Raw genomic sequence first — 20877 nt, forward strand, 5'->3', positions numbered from 1 at the left:
TGTCTCGTAAGTTAAAAGTGAAAGTCAAATTTTTATCTTTAGTAGCTATAATTTTAAATTTGCTGTCTGCATCAATAGCGAGCATGTGTTTTTATTCTGAAATGTAGGACCGGAAGCTTCAGTTTGTTAATGTAGACAATTGACATTGTCATAAACAGCTGGAACAGATAAAAAATATATCCTACATGTAAACTCTAATGTTTTATTCAGCATTTGCATTAACAGTCGTACTATCTTATTAATTTCTTGAATTTCTTGACTTTGTTTTCATGTTTTAATCTAATTTGTCTGCCTCTGTGTGACTCCGCCCACACATTCCTGTGTGTCTGGGCTGTGAGGAGGAGCAGCAGGAGGAAAGAAAAGGAAGGAGAGTTTGCTAAAAGCTGCTCGTACACCCCTGAACCAGAGAGGAGATGATAAACAACAACAATAACAACACTCAGCTTCAATCTGACTGCTGCAGCTTTCTGACATAACCCACGGAAATCCCTCTGAGTCTAAACCACCTGGATGTGTTAATATATTGTTTGTGTATTTTATTTTATTTTTTTAACTTCTTTTTACTGTATAAGTTGTTTGAAACTTTTTACCCGGCTTGAGTTTGGTTTTCAGTCTGACTGCAGTGCATCAAACACCCGCTGCTGCCTCTTCTTCTTCTTCTTCTTCTTCTTCTGTCGCTGCTGGAGGAGAAAATAAAACCATCCACAAGGCCACAGAGAGAGTTTGTGCGCGGAGGGAATCATGGAAATCCTGGACAGTAGTGAACCGTTTCTCCACTGGGACAGGAACCTCAGCGAGCTGTCTGAAGCCGGCGAAATGGACTGCGCGCTGTACACCAATGTAAGTGATCGATTAGGGATTGATTGGGTGAGGTAAAGGAAACGCGAGAGTGATCGATCGGGGCCTGGTGTTTGGCTCTGTTGCTTCTCAGTGGGAAATAATCACCTTTATCTCACTTTGATTGGGGCTTTAGTTGATAGGAGGGGGAGGGTAATGTGTTCAGTGTGTGTGAGTGCTATACCCGGCTCTCCATTCACAACTTGAGCCTTGGGGTCCATGATGAAACTTTTTCTCAGCCTGGTAATCGTCTTATGTCACCGTTTCTTTTCCTCTTAATTATATTTTTTAGCGCGATGGTGACGATGTCTTTAGAAAAGACAGACATGTAAAGTTAAAGATATGAGCACTTGGAAAGACGGAAACGCACCTGAACTCAGCACTTTTTCCATTCATTGATAATTGTTTAATCATTTAAACAACAGAAAAAGTTTCCAAAGTCCATGAGTGTCTTCAAAGTGTTTTGTTTTGTCTGACCCAACAGTCCAAAACTCAATATATATTTTGTTTAATTCACTTTGGATCATATGAAACAAAGAAAAGTAGCACAAACTCACATTTGAGAGGCTGGAAAATGGAGAATATTTTGCATTTTTGTTTGATAAATTACCACAATAATGGTTGCAGATTAGTTTTCTGTCTGCAAATGACAAAAGGAAAAAAAACAGCATGTTTTTGAAGAGGTTGGAAATAGGAGTTGCTTTTGGTGAATGTTTGTGATCCTATAGAGGTTATAGTGTTTATACGTAAGATTTTAATATTGTTTCTGTCTTTCAGGAGTTTTTATTAGCAAGACATGGGTCATATTTGTACTAAATAGAGACACCTTTTTGGAGCATTGACTTATTGTGAAGGCACCATTTTCTCTTTATATCAGTAATGACCAGCAATGCTGCTGAATATTCTGACCTCACTGACAAAAGCTCATTTGGAGGCCCCGGCACAGTAAATATCCAAATTCAGGGAACTCGATTTGGCCCATGTAGCGCTGAAGGACTCACCATGCCTACCAAACATGCACAATATCAAAGCATGCACAGGAGAGGAGAGAGAAGCTGGTACTTTGTTTTTAACTAACAGTTAAGGTGTTTTGTTGGCGGACAGGTCGCTTTGCTGAACAGTGATTGTCTGGCGGGACAAATTGACATGCCTGACAGTTATAATGAAACTATAATAAACATTTCTTTTGAAGATCAGGACATCCCAGAGAAGGTTTGCTGCTCAGTAGGGTGTTTAAACAGTTAATGACATCTGAGATGGCTAAGATTACAGCTCTGGCTAATGAGCCCTAATAGCAACAACTGTGTTACCTTCAAAAGAAACACCCAGTGTTTAGTGGGTGGGGGGGGGCTCTTATGAATTTGCAGACTGCACACTTCCCTTAACAGTTTATACCACACATGTAATTTCAATTATTACATAAAATGAAACATGGATCAGTAGAATATCTGTTGGTCTACTATGGTACACAGTCATATCCTCCCCCAATACAAACCGTCTGGATCTAATAGTTTGCTCAAATCTTGTAAATGTAAGTTGTAAGAACATAAAGCAACACGTGCAGACAACACAGCAGGTGTCTAAATCATAATTTTAAAATCAATTTAGTAGGATTTTTCTGGAAACTATAGTTCAGCTCACCTAGCAGCTCAGCTACTCCAGCTTTCTGTAGACGAAGGACACGCTGGGAGCTAATTTAAGCTTTACAGTGGTTGAGCTCTGGAGTTCACATCAACAGAACGACCAGGGAAATGTGTCTTTAAAGAGAAGTTGACTTAATGCAAAAAAAAAGGTTTAAAGCTATCCACGTGTGATAGAGCAGCAGAAACATTACCTTACAAAGAAAAGATTATATTACTCAGAATTTGCCTTTGGTTTAAGATTAACAGTACAAAGTTTTGGGCCTTGAAGCCAAATTCGGAGCATGGAAACTAAAATTTATGATAAAAGTAATTTGAGTGAGTTGATTCCTTCAGTCGGGAATTACTTTATCGCCACTATTTCCCTTTTAGTTTTATGGTGCAGTTATGCAAGTTTTATTTATAGGATAGCCTAACTTAATATATCATTTAGAGACAAACTCATGTGGGGCTTTCACACAGTATCTCATTCATGTCTGGACCATATACATTATTGATATTTGCAGTGATTTACGGGTATACGGGTATACATAGGCACAAAACTAGTTGTGATAAAATTGCTTTATATGTTAACAGACTCTATTATAGTTTTGTGTCTTACATTTTTTTTGCTGTATTTCTGTTTTTTTTCCAACCTTGAACTGTTCTGTAGTAATATTTCTCAAATTATTGTCAACATAATCTGTAAAGTTTCGACATTTTAATTTCATAAAGCACAAGCAGAAAACTTAAAATAGCTTGTTTTGTTCAAGCAACACGTCAGAATCAGAAAACATTAAGTTTACTGTCACATAAGACAAAGAAAAGCAGCAAATCCCAACGATGTGGAACCTAGAATTTGTGAATGTTCGACATTTGATGACGATGAGCGATGATTATGATTAAAATAGTTGCTGAATAGCCTATTGTTCTGTATTATTTCAGCTGTAAAGAAAAGTTTGACCACGTCTGCGAAGTGTTCAATATTGCAGCCCTGCCTCCTAGAAATTACTTTTCATATACTATTATTTCTGTTACTATTTCTTGTCGTCGGTACGAGATTATGTGTAACATTTTGCCATTATTCAGTGTTACTAAAAATGAGCGGATGACCTATATTAGTAGTTACAGGTAGAACATCGTAGAACACACACAGCATCTCCTCGGTAAAACGAACCCTGCTTGAAAATGGCCTGTCGCCTTCGGTTATGTAACTTGAATTGTTTGTTCCAGCCTTACGTCTCTCTGTGGGCCAAGAGGAGAGTGTGTGAGACGGAGAGAGTGAGTGTGAATGAGTCTGTGTGCATGTGTGTTTGTGTATGTGGAGACGGTGGGGAGGGGTGTTTGGGTTTACAGGGGGAAAATACAGCTGGCTTGCAGGATGGGAATCAGACACCACAGAGGCTTACTGAGCCCTGAGACAATCACATATACATAAGACACACACACTGGTCTTTGCCTCATCTAGGACAACCTAGAGACAGGTAAAGACTTGTGGTGTTAAAGCTTCAGAGTGTTGAAGCTGTGAGTCTAGGTCCCTTTTTGAAAAACAAGTCCTGAGGATACAATTCCTGTCAAATACCAGCAGACAGTTTCAGACCACTGAGCTGCAGCTGCTTTCGTCTATTACAGGATTTCTTTTTTGATCACAGGAAAAACATTAAAAGAAGTTTTTTTTCAACATTGTATTATGCGATGAAAACAAAGATTGAAAAATCATCCACAGGGCTACTGAAGATAATTTGACTACATGGCAAAACAAATAACTTTCTGAAAAAATAGGAAATGATAAATAGTCTCCTCAGTGTCAGCTGGTATCGACTGCAGCTCTTCGTGATCCTGTGAGGATTAAGAGAGTATTGCTAATGGATGGAAATAGTGTTTTAAGGTCATTAATCAAGACACATTGCTCCTCCCTACATTATTACATTACATTTTTCTGCTTTTAATAATAAAAAGTGTCAGTGTTAGTATTGATGTTGGTGATTCTTGCTCTGTATTAGTTCCTCTCCAGCAGTCAGATGCATTGAACTCTGCAGATTCACGACTAGAACTGAGAAAGAGAAATGCGCAGATACATTTTTTTACTTCAGATTCATGAACCAGCATGTACCGACTGCTTTAGTTTGAAGAACTCTCAGTCACTGTGGAACTTGGCTCACATGCACAAGCCTCATTTCCACTCCTACAGTTCGCCTTAAATGGACGAAACGCCCTGAATCACTTGTTTACATATCGAGACTTCTGCCTGCTTCACCACTCTGTGGATGTTTCAATGAAAAGAAGGGTAGTCTGCAAGGCTGCATCAAACGATTGTTGTCATGGAGATTCATCTGTCGATTTTTTTCTTGATTAGTTGTTTGGTTTATAAAATGTCTTTTTTCGATCAGTGTTTCCCAAGATGCCCTCCTCAAATGTCTTGCAGTGGTCAACCGATATGCGTTTTTCAATGGCCGACGCAGATGCTGAGAGAGCAGAGCGGCCGATGGTTGATATACAATGCTGACATCAAAACCAAGAAAAGCCACGTATAATTCCATTATTCCATATAATACACAAGTTATCTCAGACACTAACATGTTGTTTTAATCAAAATTAGAAACATACATTGGCTTATGCTGTAGATTTCAAAACGTGACTGATGTTTAAAGGAGAGTGAGGTACAGTTTGTCATTCAGCTGCGTTAATCTCTACAGTAAAACAATATTTGATCATTTTAGACTAGATCCGCTGTCATTTAGCATGATATATTGGCCTCGTGAGTACAGGTTTCGGCTGATGCTGATTTTCTCAAAATGCCGGATATCGACCCGATTTATCGGCCAACTGATTAATCGTGCAACCGATTAATCGGTCTATCACTAATGTCTTGTTTTGAAGAAACGAGCAAATATTCACATTTTAGAAGCTGGAATCGGAGAATTAAGACTTTTTTTCAAAATAGTTGCTGATTAATTTAATAGTTGACAAGCAATCGATTAATCGTTGCAGCTCTTATATGTAATATCACCTGCAGCTGACTATAAAACATGTGTACGCCTGGTCTGAAGTATGCATGAGTTGCGCACACTCTTTTAAATGGATAATGCCGGTATAGGTGTGGGAAAATGGCGAAGACATGGCTTTTGTGTGTAAGCATTGTTTAAACATCTGGCCCTGGACGTTGAAAAGGTGATCGTGTCAAATATAATGCCTTGCACTCCCACTTGTACCTACTGTACACAAAGACCAGGTTGTGTTAAGAAGCAGTACTAAGATGCTCTTCTTAGAGAGGTGAATATTCTATATATAGTAAAGCATGAATAGTGTGTGTGAGGGGGTGTGGGTGTGAGGGTGGGGGATGCATGAATGTGGAGACCAACAAGACTGTAGTGTCTGAGTCTCAGGCAGCTTGGGAAACAGACTGGGGTCTTTGTTTGGTCGCGTCTCACTCTCACTTTCTCTCAGGGGGGGGTTGTTGACTTGGGATTCCTCACTACAACGTAAACCCTCTCAGTAGGTAGCATCTGTGGGATCCTCAACCTTAACGCCTGCTTCTCTCATCAGTCAGAGGTCCCTCCCATCTCCCTTTTGTCTCTGCTGTGCTGTGCTTGTATCATAAGCAAGTTCCTCAGGTTTAGGAATGATAACAATGCAGCGGTGTGAATTCATCTGCCACCAGTTCAAACCTTTCTGACGTCATGAAGTAACAATAGACTTGTTTTAGTTTGATCTATTTCAGGCAAGGAAAATAAATACAAACACCAAAAACAGGAGCTGAAATCAATTTAAATAATTGCTTCCTGTTTGGCTCAGTTAATCCTTTACAAAATGTAATGAGGAAATTGTAAAAAGGAGGAATTCAAATGATATTGCCACAGGTGGAAAACATAGATAGTAGTGTTTCTTTTGGAATTAAAATCCCACACATTCATTATTACACCCTGAAAGATCTTGTGGGTCAAGTTTTTGTTGTGAAGGCGAAGTGTTTTGCTTATGATTTGATTGGATTGATGATTCAACCCTGTAAACTATGAATTTATAGGCATTGGATTGATTCACAGCTGGGAGATAACAGCTGTGGCTTGACCCCATGTCTGCATTTGCCTTTAGGAAAATTGTCATCATTGTCTACTGTAGATCTGGATTATCCATCTACATTGGCTGTTGGAAATTATTCTTATTTAGACGTAAATGAAGACTTTTACAGACCATCCAGAATGTATGCATTTGTTAGTTGTCGTAATGACTCTTTTAGCTCTTGGTCTTTTGAGCTGCTAACTTCTTCAGACTAATCTTACTTTGTCTGCCAGCTGTTAGGTGCTGAGCAGGTAATGTGTAGTCACCAGTGGACGTAGTCATCACAACGTCACCCGTTGGTTTGTGGACTGCCATTCTGAAGCCTCGAGTTTGGCTTATAGGCCCTGAAGCACACTCTGCTTTATGGTCTGCTTTAAGTTTTTACTGAGGTAATAAATCAGCTGAGAAGTAGCCTCATGTTACCATTATTTCTAATGGAGCCGGACTTCTTTTTGCAACCGGAAGAGTCGCCCCCTGCTGGCCGTTCAATAGAATGCAGGTTTCAGGGACTTCCACGTTCGCATCAGTTTGCTGATCGGAAGCTTCCTTCTTGGTAGCCACAGGTTTTTTATGTTAAAACTAAGGGTGATTAGAGTGACAGTAAAGTTGCAGTCGCAAAACCAAAACAATAAGCTGATAGACACTAAACTTGACGCCTTTTCAATTACGCAGTAATTTGATCCATTGTTAATGTAGCACATTTGATTAAGTCCACGTAAAAGCGTCATTTCTTATACTTAGCCAGCACCATACGGGAAAATATCTCACACACATCTCATGCTAATCAACAGCATTGCTTTGTTTCTTAACATATGACTATTTTCAAGTACATTTACAGCCTCTCCACAGAAACTCAGGATAATAATAATAAAATGTTCTTGCATACTAGTGTAAAATCCAACTAAATGTTTTTCTTGAATCAGTTCAGATGAAGAATAATAGACAATAGACAACTTATATAGAATGGATCAGTTATTTAGTAATTGTACATGTAATCAGAGAAACTTTATGTTCGAGGGGAGCCCTGGAAGCTGGAACTTTTTTTAGGGCTCAGTTTATTCTAATAGTGACGAATGGATTATGGAGTCAATCAATGAAACATCGGACTTTAACGGGGGGACCGCTGTCTGTTTCCTGTTTCCAACCATCAGTCAGCTACGTTTTGTTTTTAAAGCATTACCACGATCGTTCCCCAACCTTTTTCACATGTTTATTATTGTAAAAATGTATATTCGAGCTTACCTAACCTTAACTAAGTAGTTGTTTGAACCCTAAACCACAATGTTTGCAGTAACCTAACAAAACTTTAAAAGAATAGGGGCATTGTTGTTGTGAGATATTTAACTGGGTAGGATCAATAGAAAATGTTATTCCTGCTTTAAAATATGTTTTTTTTATTATGTCTTTTTTCTAGTATTTGCCTTTTTTATTGCGATAAACTAACTAATAGTTTTACACATTCAGTTCTATAAAGAATCTGAGAAGTCACAGACCCTAAATCTTTTTATGAGGGCTCACAAGAAGTTGACAACTAGTAGTACAGCAGTTACACAATGAATGTAAATATTCAGTAAAGCTGGATGATAAAGGAGGTAAGTTCAGCTGCAGACAAAGAGAAAGAGAAACTTACACATCACCTTTCTGTCAGACAGGATGGACAGGAACAGCAATAGAGTGGCCTAAAACTTAAACGCTATTTCATACACTTCCACATACTTGTGTCTTAAAAAACGTTTGCCGTGGTGCTCAGCAGATGTTGGACTCGCTGCACTCGCGGAGAGAGGAAGAGACTCGCATGCAGACGGATAGAGTATATTTGCACTGCACATGCTCCAGGGCTTTCCAGCTATGTGTCTGCTTACATAACACACAGCATACCTGCAGACAAAGACTCGTCTCAAATCCGCCGTAACCCGGCACTTTTTATGCATATGCAGCTGTGGAAGAAGTAACAAAATCCTTATACCTAATTAAAAGTACAAATACCAAACTTTGAAAATGCTCTAGTAAAAGTCCTGCATTCAAATCTTCAAGAACAGTATCTAAGTAGTGTCAGCAAAATGTACTTTTAGTATCAACGCTTAGAGAGTCGAGGGTAAGCAGGGTGATCTGTGTGCTCACAGTGCGCAGCCTGTTCTCCATCGGGGCAGGGCATCCTGCTCCCTGGTGGCCTCGCTCTCTTGCTGAATGGTCCGTGTGTCTGCTGTGTCAGTCTGTATGACGAGACTGTCAGTTAGTGCACACACACATGTCCACACTAACACACGCAGCAGCCCTATTTTATATAGATATGACATAATTTAACAGTCATGTCTTATCCAGGGGTTAAGTGTCTGTATAGTATGTACACTTTCCAGTTTTGAATATTACACAACCAGACCAGCCTCTCTATATAAAGCTCAACTAAAGGGATGCACCTGAATAACGAAGCATGCTGTTGTACTACTGAAGGTGTGGTGCCGGTTCTTCAGGTTGGTTTAGTTGTTGCCTGTGTGAATATGATCGCTGTGACACTTGATTTTCTAGATATAGATAGAAATATAATAGAAATTAAAGCTGCAAGCAGCGTTGGGCGGGCCCTCGCACTTGTAGCGCGTCCGCGCGTGAGCCGGCCGAGTTGCACATTCTGGAGCTCTGCCGGTGCGGCTGTGAATTTCCTACGCGGTTCCGACGCCGCATGAAGGTGCTATATGTCACTTCCTGTGTCCCCTATGTGGAGCTACATAGCACTTGCCGCTATGAATATAAATCGGTATTGGTGTGTAGATGTCTGCGGGGTGGGAGAGTTATCAAGCACGTAAAGTTTGTTTCAGATGTGACCATGTACACTGAACAATAATGTACCCAAACAATAAAATAAATTCCTTTTATATTTCCCTGCCTTGTTGTTTATGTGTAGATACAGAGGAAGAATGTGAGAACAGCACACATTTCATCGTTACTGTGTGTTAGAGCATGTGAGAACTGTGGATACTTTTAATACAGCCCACACCCCTAATACTGTGTAACTATAACAAGTAGAGAACAGAAGAAAAAGATGTTCTTTCTTTACAACTGTCTGCATAGCTTATTCATATTGTATAATGAATGAAAATAAATAGGCCTACTAGGCTCCTCTCTACTTTGACATTTAAGATTAGCTGGTTTGATCCACCTTCATACACATGTGACATTACTGTACAACTTGAGAAAGGTGAGTTGTTTTCTGCTCCAGCCTGCCTAAAAGAAAAGCGTTTTTGGGATTAAATGGACTTTTTTAGCTGCTGCAGTGCAGGATGAACTCAGAACAGACCCATTTCTCACCTTATTATTCTAAATCATGCAACGAAGAAGAAGAAATGCATAATAAATCCTGGCACAAAATCTGTCCACAGCATGTAGTCTGATGAACAAGACTTGTGTTATAGCTGACTTGGGCAGTGAAATGTTTAATTTTTTTAATTCATGTGGTCATAGTTGTCCACAACTCAAGTCAGAATATAAGAAGAAATGTTTTATACCACCTCAAGAAGGCTTCCTATCAGAAAGTTAGGAAGGTATTTCAAATGTACAACTGCAGTACTTAATTCTAAGTAAAGTAATTTCCCTGACATTACAGTGTTACGCATGTAACAGGTTTTATACTTCCTGTGAGTATAATCCAATCAGTCTTATTTTCATACTGTATATCCGTTGTGTAATTTGATAAATTGTGTTGTATGTGGTGCTCGCATCGGGTACTACTGAGACTTCATTGCCCTCTTCAGAGAAGACTCTGACTGCAACATGCGTCTTTGTAAAGAGAGAAACGGACAGAAAAAGTCTCTAACTCTGCCTGTCAGCTCGCTCTGCTCCGTTAAAACTGAATTTACCATACAGAATTGAATACGAGTGCACTCCAGATTTAGCTGCAGCCAGCTGACCGTGTGCTTCTCTCTATACCGCAGTTCTGTGTCCATGCATGCAGCAAACTGAAAGCACTGTCTGTCGGAGCGTCTACATGAAAAGAGAAGGAAGACATTGCTGGTAGTATTGTCTTCAGAGTTGTTAAACACCTCAGTGCACTGAAGGAAGCCATCTGACTGTGTGAGGGGCAAGATCGTTGATGTCTGCAGGCAGAGTAAGAGCTCTCCTGTCTGACTGGTCCACCAATAGCAGAGAAGATGACCCCTTGAGACACAGCCCCTCCTCATTTGCATAATGAGGCAGAAATGCATACAAAAATTTAAAAAAGACAGGCAGAAATAAATACCATGGGTGAAAATAAATAAGGTAAATAAATACAAAGGAAGAATAAAACAGACAAAAATATTAAAACACACACATAAATAAATACATTAAAAAAATTAGTAATAAATAAAGTTGAATAAACAAATAAGGTAATTATAACAAAGGTGAATAAGTAAAGGCACTAATTAAAATATAAACATTTATGTCTCCTTGTATAATTTAATTACTACCTACATTTATTTATTTACTTTATTTTTTGTGTATTTAATTGGATGCTTATTTATTTATTGAGCATTTATTTATTTCTGTATTTATTTCTGGCTGTGTCAGGATCGGTCCTCCATAACGGGGTGGGAGAGTTATCAAGCACGTAAAGTTTGGTTAAGATGTGAGCATGTACACTGAAGTTACAACAACTTCCTGTGTCATGGCGAAGACTTGATCTCTGACGCCACGCCACGGACACGCCCATTGACGAAAACTTGCAAATAGCACAACTTTTCATCTTCAATGCCTTTAGAAGGCACAGCACAAATTTGAAGTCGGTCGGACTAAATCCCTAGGAGGAGTTCGTTAAAGTACGAAGTGTGTAAATCATCCAAAATTTGACGTAAAATTCAAAATGGCCGACTTCCTGTTGATTTTAGGGCATCGCTCCAAGAGGCTTTTTTGTGCGTCTGGACAAGATACACGTACCACAGAAAATTCGTGCACGTAGGTGAAACGTGCGGCGGGGGCTGCTTTGTTAAAGGTCACTTTCTGTTGCCAGCAGGTGGCGCTATGACTGTGGGTGAATGTCAGCATGTACATGTGTTCAGGGCGGGACTCTCATCCTACATGTACAGTTTGGTGCAGATGTGAGCATGTACACTGAAGTTACAACAACTTCCGTGTCATGGCGAAGAGTTGATCTTTGACGCCACGCCACGGACACGCCCATTGACGAAAACTTGCAAATAGCACAACTTTTCATCTTCAATGCCTTTAGAAGGCACAGCACAAATTTGAGGTCGGTCGGACTAAATCCCTAGGAGGAGTTCGTTAAAGTACGAAGTGTGTAAATCATCCAAAATTTGACGTAAAATTGAAAATGGCCGACTTCCTGTTGATTTTAGGGCATCGCTCCAAGAGGCTTTTTTGTGCGTCTGGACAAGATACACGTACCACAGAAAATTCGTGCACGTAGGTAAAACGTGCGGCGGGGGCTGCTTCGTTAAAAGTCACTTCCTGTTGCCAGCAGGTGGCGCTATGACTGTGGGTGAATGTCAGCATGTACATGTGTTCAGGGCGGGACTCTCATCCTACATGTACAGTTTGGTCCAGATGTGAGCATGTACACTGAAGTTACGACAACTTCCGTGTCATGGCGAAGAGTTGATCTTTGACGCCACGCCACGGACACGCCCATTGACGAAAACTTGCAAATAGCACAACTTTTCATCTTCAATGCCTTTAGAAGGCACAGCACAAATTTGAGGTCGGCCGGACTAAATCCCTAGGAGGAGTTCGTTAAAGTACGAAGTGTGTAAATCATCCAAAATTTGACGTAAAATTCAAAATGGCCGACTTCCTGTTGATTTTAGGCTATGGCTCCAAGAGGCTTTTTTGTGCGTCTGGACAAGATACACGTACCACAGAAAATTCGTGCACGTAGGTGAAACGTGCGGCGGGGGCTGCTTCGTTAAAGGTCACTTTCTGTTGCCAGCAGGTGGCGCTATGACTGTGGGTGAATGTCGGCATGTACATGTGTTCAGGGCGGGACTCTCATCCTACATGTACAGTTTGGTCCAGATGTGAGCATGTACACTGAAGTTACAACAACTTCCGTTTCATGGCGAATCATCGACGCCACGGACACGCCCATTGACGAAAACGCGCAAATAGCACAACTTTTCATCTTCAATGCCTTTAGAAGGCGCAGCAGAAATTTGACGTCGATCCGACTAAATCCCTAGGAGGAGTTCGTTAAAGTACGAAGTATGTAAATCATCCAAAAATGGCCATAAAATTCAAAATGGCCGACTTCCTGTTGACTTTAGGCTATGGGTTCTTGAGGCTTTTTTGTGCGTCTTGACATGATACATGTCCCCAGAAAATTTCGTAGATGTAGGTTGAACGTGAACGAGGGGCTAATTTTTTCCAATTTTCTAGGTGGCGCTAGCGAGTCATTTTGCAACGCCCATGTGCGAAATTTGTAGAATACGAAATTTTTCACCGGTTCTGACATGTTTGCAAATTTTGGTGAGTTTTCGAGAATGTTTAGGCCATGTCAGTTGAGCCTACTTTGCAGAAAAAAGAAAAAAAAAAAAAAAAAAAAAAAAAAAAAAAAATAATCCGAGCAAATTCAATAGGGACCTCACACGGTCGTGCTCGGGCCCTAATAATTTACAAATTTGATATTTCTACTGCTTGTAGAACACTTTAGAAAGTCAGAAAACAGTTTTTCAGCAAGGCACGTTTTGAGCGTCTGGGTTGTGGATGGAAGTGATTGAATTGGCTCCCAGTGGATCTTGTAAGTCCTCAGTTATATTTAGAGGCAAAATAAATCATCATTACTGCTCTCATTATTTAAAATTGTGCACAAAATGTATTCTAATGTGACATTTTGTAATTTTTTGTCTACAGGTTTCTTCTGAGGTTTTCCCACTCTGGTCTAGGGCTGCACAATTAATCTAATTGCAATCGCGATGTCGTCATGTGCGATTATATAACCGCAAAAACTGTGCGATTTAATGAAACAGAAAAGGTGTGGGTGACACGCTATGTGTGCGCTGCAGTCTGCTCATCATTTCCACATCTCGCGTGTGCCCCTTATACAGATAAGCCTACGTGCAATGAGAAATATTATTTATGAGCAACGTGCCAGTAACTTTTAAGACAACAACCTACTGTAACCCTCTCCCTGCCCCGCCGCTAATCGTTCCGAGAAAAAGGCCGGTGCTCCGGTTGCTCTGTGGCAGAGACAGAGAGACGTCGGCAAAAGCTGAAGCAGTAAAACTGGGAGAAGATAAAGAAGGTTTGGCTCGCTGGCCAATTAATGTTTACTGTATCGGTGCCAACTTTTCAGAGTCACTTTTCGTTAACCGACCAATCACAGCCTGGATGGGGTGGGACATTAAAAAAGTTTAACGTAGCCTACTACAGCAAATCATTAAATGTTGAACAATATGATTATTGACAATTCAGTACTTAGCATTAACAAATTAGAGACCAGTGTAGAGCCTTTTGCTTGCACAAAGATTTAATTAAAAACAACCCACAGAAATTAAACAGCTGTGACTGGATTTAATATTCAACTACTGGTAAAATAGTAAACTGTTATATGACATTATAATGAATGTAGTATGTTATTGTTATACTAACATTATACTGTTAACTAAACAATATACTCTTTATTTAATAAACTCATGTACAATTCCTCCTCCAGGTTGTGGATAGAGACTCTGCATTAGACAGATGTACATTGAGCCGGTACCAGGATGTCATCTGTAGAGCTGTTCTGTTTTGCATCTGTTTTACAAGTTATTGTTATAAATATTGGTTAATATTTAACTTTGTTCAAGTTAAGAAATGTCAGAATTTCGTGCAATCCTTGATAATTAAGGCAAGTAGACTCATAGCACCATTTGTTCCATTATCATCGAATCGCAATTTGCAATATTGTCCACAATAATCGCAATATGACTTTTTCTCCAAATCGTGCAGCCCTACTCTAGTCAGAATAAACCATCCTTAAACCATGCCATCCTTAAAGTCTTTTGGCTTTAGAAAGTGACAGCAGTTTACTGATAGTGTGCACATGGAAGACACGTTTTTCTCTTTTTCATATCTGATGCAACTTCACTCCTGACTTTGAAAGTGGACTCAAGTTTGCTGCAGGCAGGCAGGCAGCCATTTGGGAGCAAAGCGAGGGTAGTAATCAGTGTGTGAGGGATCATTATGGAAAATCCACAGGAGCCATCGTTCTCTGAGGCAAAGCTAAATTTACCTCGTCTGTCTGTCTCTTGATTCTGTATTTCCCTGTTCCTCATCCGCCCCCCTCATGTTTTGCTTCAGGCACCATGAAATGTTTTAAATGTCTGCGCGTGAGCTTGTGTGTGTGGTAAGCAGGGTGTGGAGTTAATGTCCGTCTGAGCAGCTTACACATCCAGCCTTAAAATGAGCCTGGAAGCAGTTTTCTATAGTTGCAGCTTATTTTGGGGGGACATACAGCAAAAGATATACTGTATTTTGAGCTAAAATTTATATTAAAGAGAAGGTATATAAAAGAAATTCCATGTTATCGTAAAGTTGTGGAATCATCAGAATTTCAGTATGTGTAGTTTTTGTAGTCTGACTTCCTGCCCGAGCCTCATGGTTGGAAACATCAAAGTGTTTAAAGCCTGTAAACTGCTTATTAAACAGTAACGTGTATGAGCTGTGAAACCCACTCAACTTTGATGTTTTTTTATGGATCTTGTTGTGGCTCAAAGTGTTCTATCAAGACCAGTTTAAAACAGAAACCTCTCCATCCGCTGTCTAGTTAACCCTTCAACCCTCCTCCTCCTCATCTGACTCCTGAGAATTAGGGCGAGTCAGCGCCCGTCCAAAATACCAGAAACCTCCTTGTTTCTCTTCCTGACTCTTCTTTCTTTGTGAACTATGGGTAACTATTCATCTTTCTGTTGCTCTCCAACAATCTCTTTCTTTTCCATCGTTTCCTGTACCCGCTTTTTAAGTGTTTGTCTTTTTATTTAACTTTTAGACATTCTCTATCTGCTTGTCATATTTCTTGTGTATTAACCACCACGTCAAATTGAAATCCTCTACATGTCATGTTATTTTATGTTTCACCACAATATCCCCAGAATTTCAAATGTGTTTTAAATCGTCCCTGGAAATAAAAAAGAAAATCTTTACACATTCATTCATCAATAGTTTGTGGGTTTGAGCGGTGTGTGGCAGAGTGTGTAAACATACATGGATCACCCAGTGAATACTTACACAGCTAAATTCAGATCAGTTTCTTCAGCTATCATTTGAGAATCGGGTCAATTTGCATCTGAGTGTGAGAGGATGAAATGTGAGCTGTCTGGCTGGCTGGGATTTTAGGGTGCAGATTCAGCTCCACCTAGAAGTACACGGTCCAACTTCAGCGGAGTGTCAGTACTCTGAATTGGAATTGAAAGTATGTTATTTTTTTTATTTTTTTTAGCATGTTATTAATGACAAAGTCTGTTATGAGTGTGGCTGCAACCTTAAGAACATTGATCTTGGACGATTCTGCAGTTTTTTTTTTTTACGTCTGATGCCAGTGTTTTAAAGAGGTATACCAGATCATGTTTACATGTCATACTGTTGCAGCTCCTCTTTTCACCCTGTGTGAACACGTTGTTTTTATGGAGTGATGCATCTTTCCTCTACATGATCTTTGTTGGGAGTTGCACATGCGCAGTTCCTAGTTAAGGACTGCACATGCGCAGTTCCTAGTTAAGGACTACTAGCCAATCAGAAGCAGAGAAGGGCGGATCAGCGAGAAGCCGGTAAACACGGCTTCGGTTCATCTGTATATGTTCCCCTTACCAGCTTAGCAACATGGACTGGAGAAAGAGTTTCAGAGTGGTGAGTTATTAATCTGTAACAAAAGTATCTTTCATCCATAAAGTTTTAACTGAGCTCTGTCTCTACATCGCAGGAACAACTTTATGTCCATTGGCTGCCTGGAGGGTAGCTAGTGTTTGGAAGGGAGAGGAGAGCTGTGTGCTGCAGCTCAGTGAGAGGGGAAAAAGCCAGAAAGCATAATTTGACAGCTTTAAAACATCTTGCAACTAAAACACTTGTGCTTGTGGTTATCGAACTTTAATTGCTGGTCTTTAATTTTGTCTTTTGCATGAAAGTCTGACACACTACAAGACCATCTGGCCCGCAAACCTCCACATCCTTACTTTCCTCCTTAGTGTAGGACACACAACTTCCTGCATTGGCACCGAAAGTTAGCATTGGAAATAAGTGTGAGGTGTGGAATCATCCAATTCTGATGAAATTCCTAGGAATATTTTGTCTGCCTGATTTCAGCCTCTGTTGGCTTCTAAGCATTGTTGGCTGCTTGAGATACTGTAATGTGTTATCACATATGAATTGTTTCTGCTGGACTGCTAACACCACAGTGGCGTGGTGAAGGGGATGTGATGGAAAATGATAATGTTGGTGTAAAATATATAGTAAGCAAACTGTGGGAAGTATCGATTAGCAAAAATAAACGTCTGCGTGACCTTTATCAGCAATCTCAGCAATATGGTGCCCTTTTTAGGAGCTCAAATCATACCTGGCCCATGTCTCTGTTTGTTCTAATAGAGCATCTCGCCATCACAGCTCTCTCTTACTTGAAGACATTTGAAGAGACGTGAACAAGCCCATTCATCCATGCAGAGTTCAGTGTGTGTGTGTGTGAGAGACTTGAAATTCAAGCATGTTTCTACTTGGCACTCAAAGAGCTCTGCTTTAACCGAGGAATTAAGATCAGCGGCGCGCCCAAACAAGTTTCCCGGAGTGTTTGCCTTTTCCAGGGATTAAAACCTTCACCATGGGGTACTCAGCACGACCTGAATTGACCTGGTTTTTACTCAGCACAGCATCCAGCAGGAGGTAGAGGGAGGAATCCTTCACTTTTCTCATGTGTTTGGTGTTTTGGTGGGAGGTTCCACAAACAACCAGATACACACAATGAAAGCACATAATACAAGACTGATAGATGAGGTTAGCTCCCACTAAATCCTCTCACATCAAGACAGAAGTGCCTTGAAGTGATTTACAGATGACACAGATAAGTTAGAGTGATTTGAACTGGAGAGAGTTGAAGGAAAGGAAAAGGAGAGAAAGAGCAGTTAGTGTTGAAAAGGGTAAAAAACACAGAGGGAAAGCTGGCAAAACTCTCAGTGTGTGAGTAGAAAGGTTGAGGGGGTTCACCAGTTGAGCAATGGCTGGAGTGTGTGTGTGTGTGTGTGTGTGTGTGTGTGTGTGTGTAATGGTACTTGATGACCAGTGAGTGTTACAGTGGATAGATGGAAAAAGTTATGCGTGTGTGTTGACCCAGTTTATAACGAGCACACACACTCAGGATGAGAGCAGGGTGAGAGACATCAGAAAGCAGCTGCGCTTTTGTTTGAGGCAAACAGCCTCTCTGCATCTCACAGCCGTGTTTGAGGACAGGAAGCCGACCAGACGTGGATCCAATGAAATTTTGCAAATATTTAGTCCCATATCATAACAAACTTAATTCTAAATTATTAGAAAATTGGTTTAGATGTTGACATAAACAGTCACGCCACACGGTCCGCTGCTCTGGAGCTTTCAGTCGTATCAAACAATCTTCCTCGGCAGATGGAATCGCCCAGTCTGTCTTGGAAATATAGATTAAGTACTTCTTGTCCATGTTGGCTTAAAAGTTGAGCGTATTCTAGATATTCACCGTTGATAGATTTCAATCAGGATAATCGAGATTGAACTGATTTTGTTTCCTGCATACTGGATCAAAATGTCACATTGCAATCATTGGTTCCTGAAGATGTAAGTAAATATAAATGGATGTAAATGGACATTTTGGGAAATGCATATAATTGCTTTCTTGCTGAGCGTTAGACAAGAAGATTGCTATCACAAGCTACAGGGAGCAGCAGTTTTACTTAGCTTAGCATAAAGACTGGAAACAGGGGGAAACAGCTAGCCTGGCTCTGTCGATTCACCTACCAGCTCCTGTATAAACTCACTAATTTAAATGTTACATCTTGTTTGTTTAATATGTAATCTTTTGTTTTTGTTTTTTTTAATAGGCACAGTAATTACCTTTTAAACAGCTGGTCACTGTAGTTTTTAGCGAGTGTTACTAAAACAGGAATAAATAGTGCATTTGTTAGGGACTAATTTCACTTTATGCACATTTGACATTTCATCAGTGTATATGCAGTTGCTGGTGATGTAGCATGGATGACATTGTCTAGCCTACACTTCTGTGTGTCTAATAAGCAATTACCCTACTTAGACAAGCCTTGCTGAGCTTAAATACTTAACCCATAATGTAAGGAATGGACAGGGAATAAGCTCCCTCCTTCTATAGATTCTTGCTTGAGGACGCAATAACACTTGTTGCCACAGCAGATACCAAAACATCAGTGGGCTAAACGTAGATGATGTGCACACAGCTTCTTCCGTGTTGGTGGTCTCACCTTTTTATCATCAGGACTCAACCCAAAAATTATAATAAGTTATCCCACCACTCACATTAAGGGGTGAAAAGTGAAAGGGGTTATCACAATTGTCACATTAAAGGTGACGTCTACGCAGCCTACATACACAACAGTACATCAGCTCAATGCATCATATCAGTTTATAGAAAGTATTTTTTTACAGTATTGAAAGTCATACCATGAAGATTTCTAAATACCCTGGTAAACCATAATGCCGATCCGGCTTGTTAATAGATACATTCATTTTTGGCCTTTTCATTAGATTTGTAAACATGTTTAGTATACAGCCATCCATATCTGTATTTTAGAAATAAAAGCACGATCAAACTAAAATTCAGGTAAACTGATATTGTTGTTTATACCAGAATATATGGTGAAGTCATTGTGTAACATCTGGAGGGTCAGTGTGTGCTTGGATGTGTGTGGGAAGAGTGGGGGGTTGTACTCAGTGACCGGTCAGTATGACAGAGCAAGACTGGAAAGTTTGTGTAGCTCTGTGTGTGTGTGTGTGTGTGTGTTTGGGGTAGGGTTTATTTAATTTTTGGGAAGCTTCAGGAGCCAGATCAAGGGGGGAGGGAGTAGATGAGAAGGGGGACCTATGGGGAGACCATTTTCCATTTGTCACCTCCGTCTGTTTTTTTGTATCGTCTCTGTTTGAGGCCACTTCTGTTCATCTGTGTTGCTAATACACACACACACACACACACACACACACACACACACACACGTGCCCTCTAATATCAGCAGTCAGATAACGACTGACTCATAATTTTGAACTTTGACTCTGCATGTTTTCTACTCAGTGAGGTCGACATCTCCCTGTCTCCCCTGTGACACTTTCTATTTTTAACACATTTCCTGTCATGCCTCTGCAAACATTCGGATTTTAAAGCGTTCTTTTATTCAAGTGTGAAACATAATGGGACTGAAAAGAGGTGTCCGGCCACGGTGTTAAACAGGAAATGGATATTTAAGTTTGAAAACTGGTTTGGAAATGATCTGCTGTGATTTTTCCTTTATTTTTCCCATTCTGATGTTGTTTGTTTATGTATGTGTGTTGTCCTTGTCCTCGCCTGTGGGTGGAGAATAAACACACAGCCCTGCTGGATCTCACGCCTACTGTTATTCTCTCTCACATCCTGTCGTTTATATCCGTTAACCATCACTCCACCCCAGTCACATTCTTGTTTAAGGGAAGGATTCAAATACATGGCAATATCAAGTCACATTTTGTCATTTTTGTCTTTCAGGAGCTGTAAAATTGACTATTTTAATGACAATTTTTGTTTTGCATGTAGACCATAATGGTAAGTAAACTCTCAACTCCCCTTGACTTTGCAATGTATGTAATCAAACATGATGCATTAGACATTAACAACAGTTGTTGATGTTAAAATATACATCTGGGGACAAATTCCTTCCTCAGATACACCTCGAACTAAAGTATCTGATTAGTCACTTTGCCCTTTGACCCAGAGAATCTGCCTTGAGGGTCGGGTGTGTGAAGTGTCCACATCAGTGCTCAGCAGGAATAGGTGTGAGTACCTGGTGCTCTAGATTATGTTCTCATTATGTACTCAAATACTGAATGTATGTATGTAAGTATATAATATTATACTTATATTATAATGATGTCCAACCAATACCGAGGCCTAATCAGGAACCAACTACTTTTTCCCTAACTGCTACCTTTAAACATAAATGAGAGCTAATCGACAAAAAATCAAAACTATTTTTAAAGGAAAGTACCAAACATTCCTTGTCCAAACTCTCAAGAAACTGGCTGCTTTGTATGTGATAATAAAATTAAATATTTTGGAGGTTTTGTGCTGTTGGTCAGGGAAAAAACAAGAAATTTGAAGATGTTATCTTGGGCTTTAGGAAACCGCCACGGTCATGTTTCACCTTTTTCTGACATTTTAAAAGTGGAG

The 20877-nt window shown here is 40.0% G+C and overlaps 1 protein-coding gene across 1 annotated transcript in view; it reads left to right on the forward strand.

The window, feature by feature from the left end:
* Positions 1-349: 349 nt before the first annotated feature.
* Positions 350-20877, forward strand: part of creb3l2 (cAMP responsive element binding protein 3-like 2) — a 41469-nt gene continuing 20941 nt past the window's right edge. Inside the window, 1 exon segment of the mRNA XM_038738758.1 lies at positions 350-840. Coding sequence (XP_038594686.1) covers positions 742-840 — 99 coding nt within the window. The 5' untranslated portion in view covers positions 350-741.

The sequence above is a fragment of the Micropterus salmoides genome, unplaced genomic scaffold (assembly GCF_014851395.1).
Source record: "Micropterus salmoides isolate LMB-PRFRI ecotype aquatic unplaced genomic scaffold, ASM1485139v1 Ms_hic_scaffold_23, whole genome shotgun sequence".
NCBI classification, from domain to species: Eukaryota; Metazoa; Chordata; class Actinopteri; order Centrarchiformes; family Centrarchidae; genus Micropterus; species Micropterus salmoides.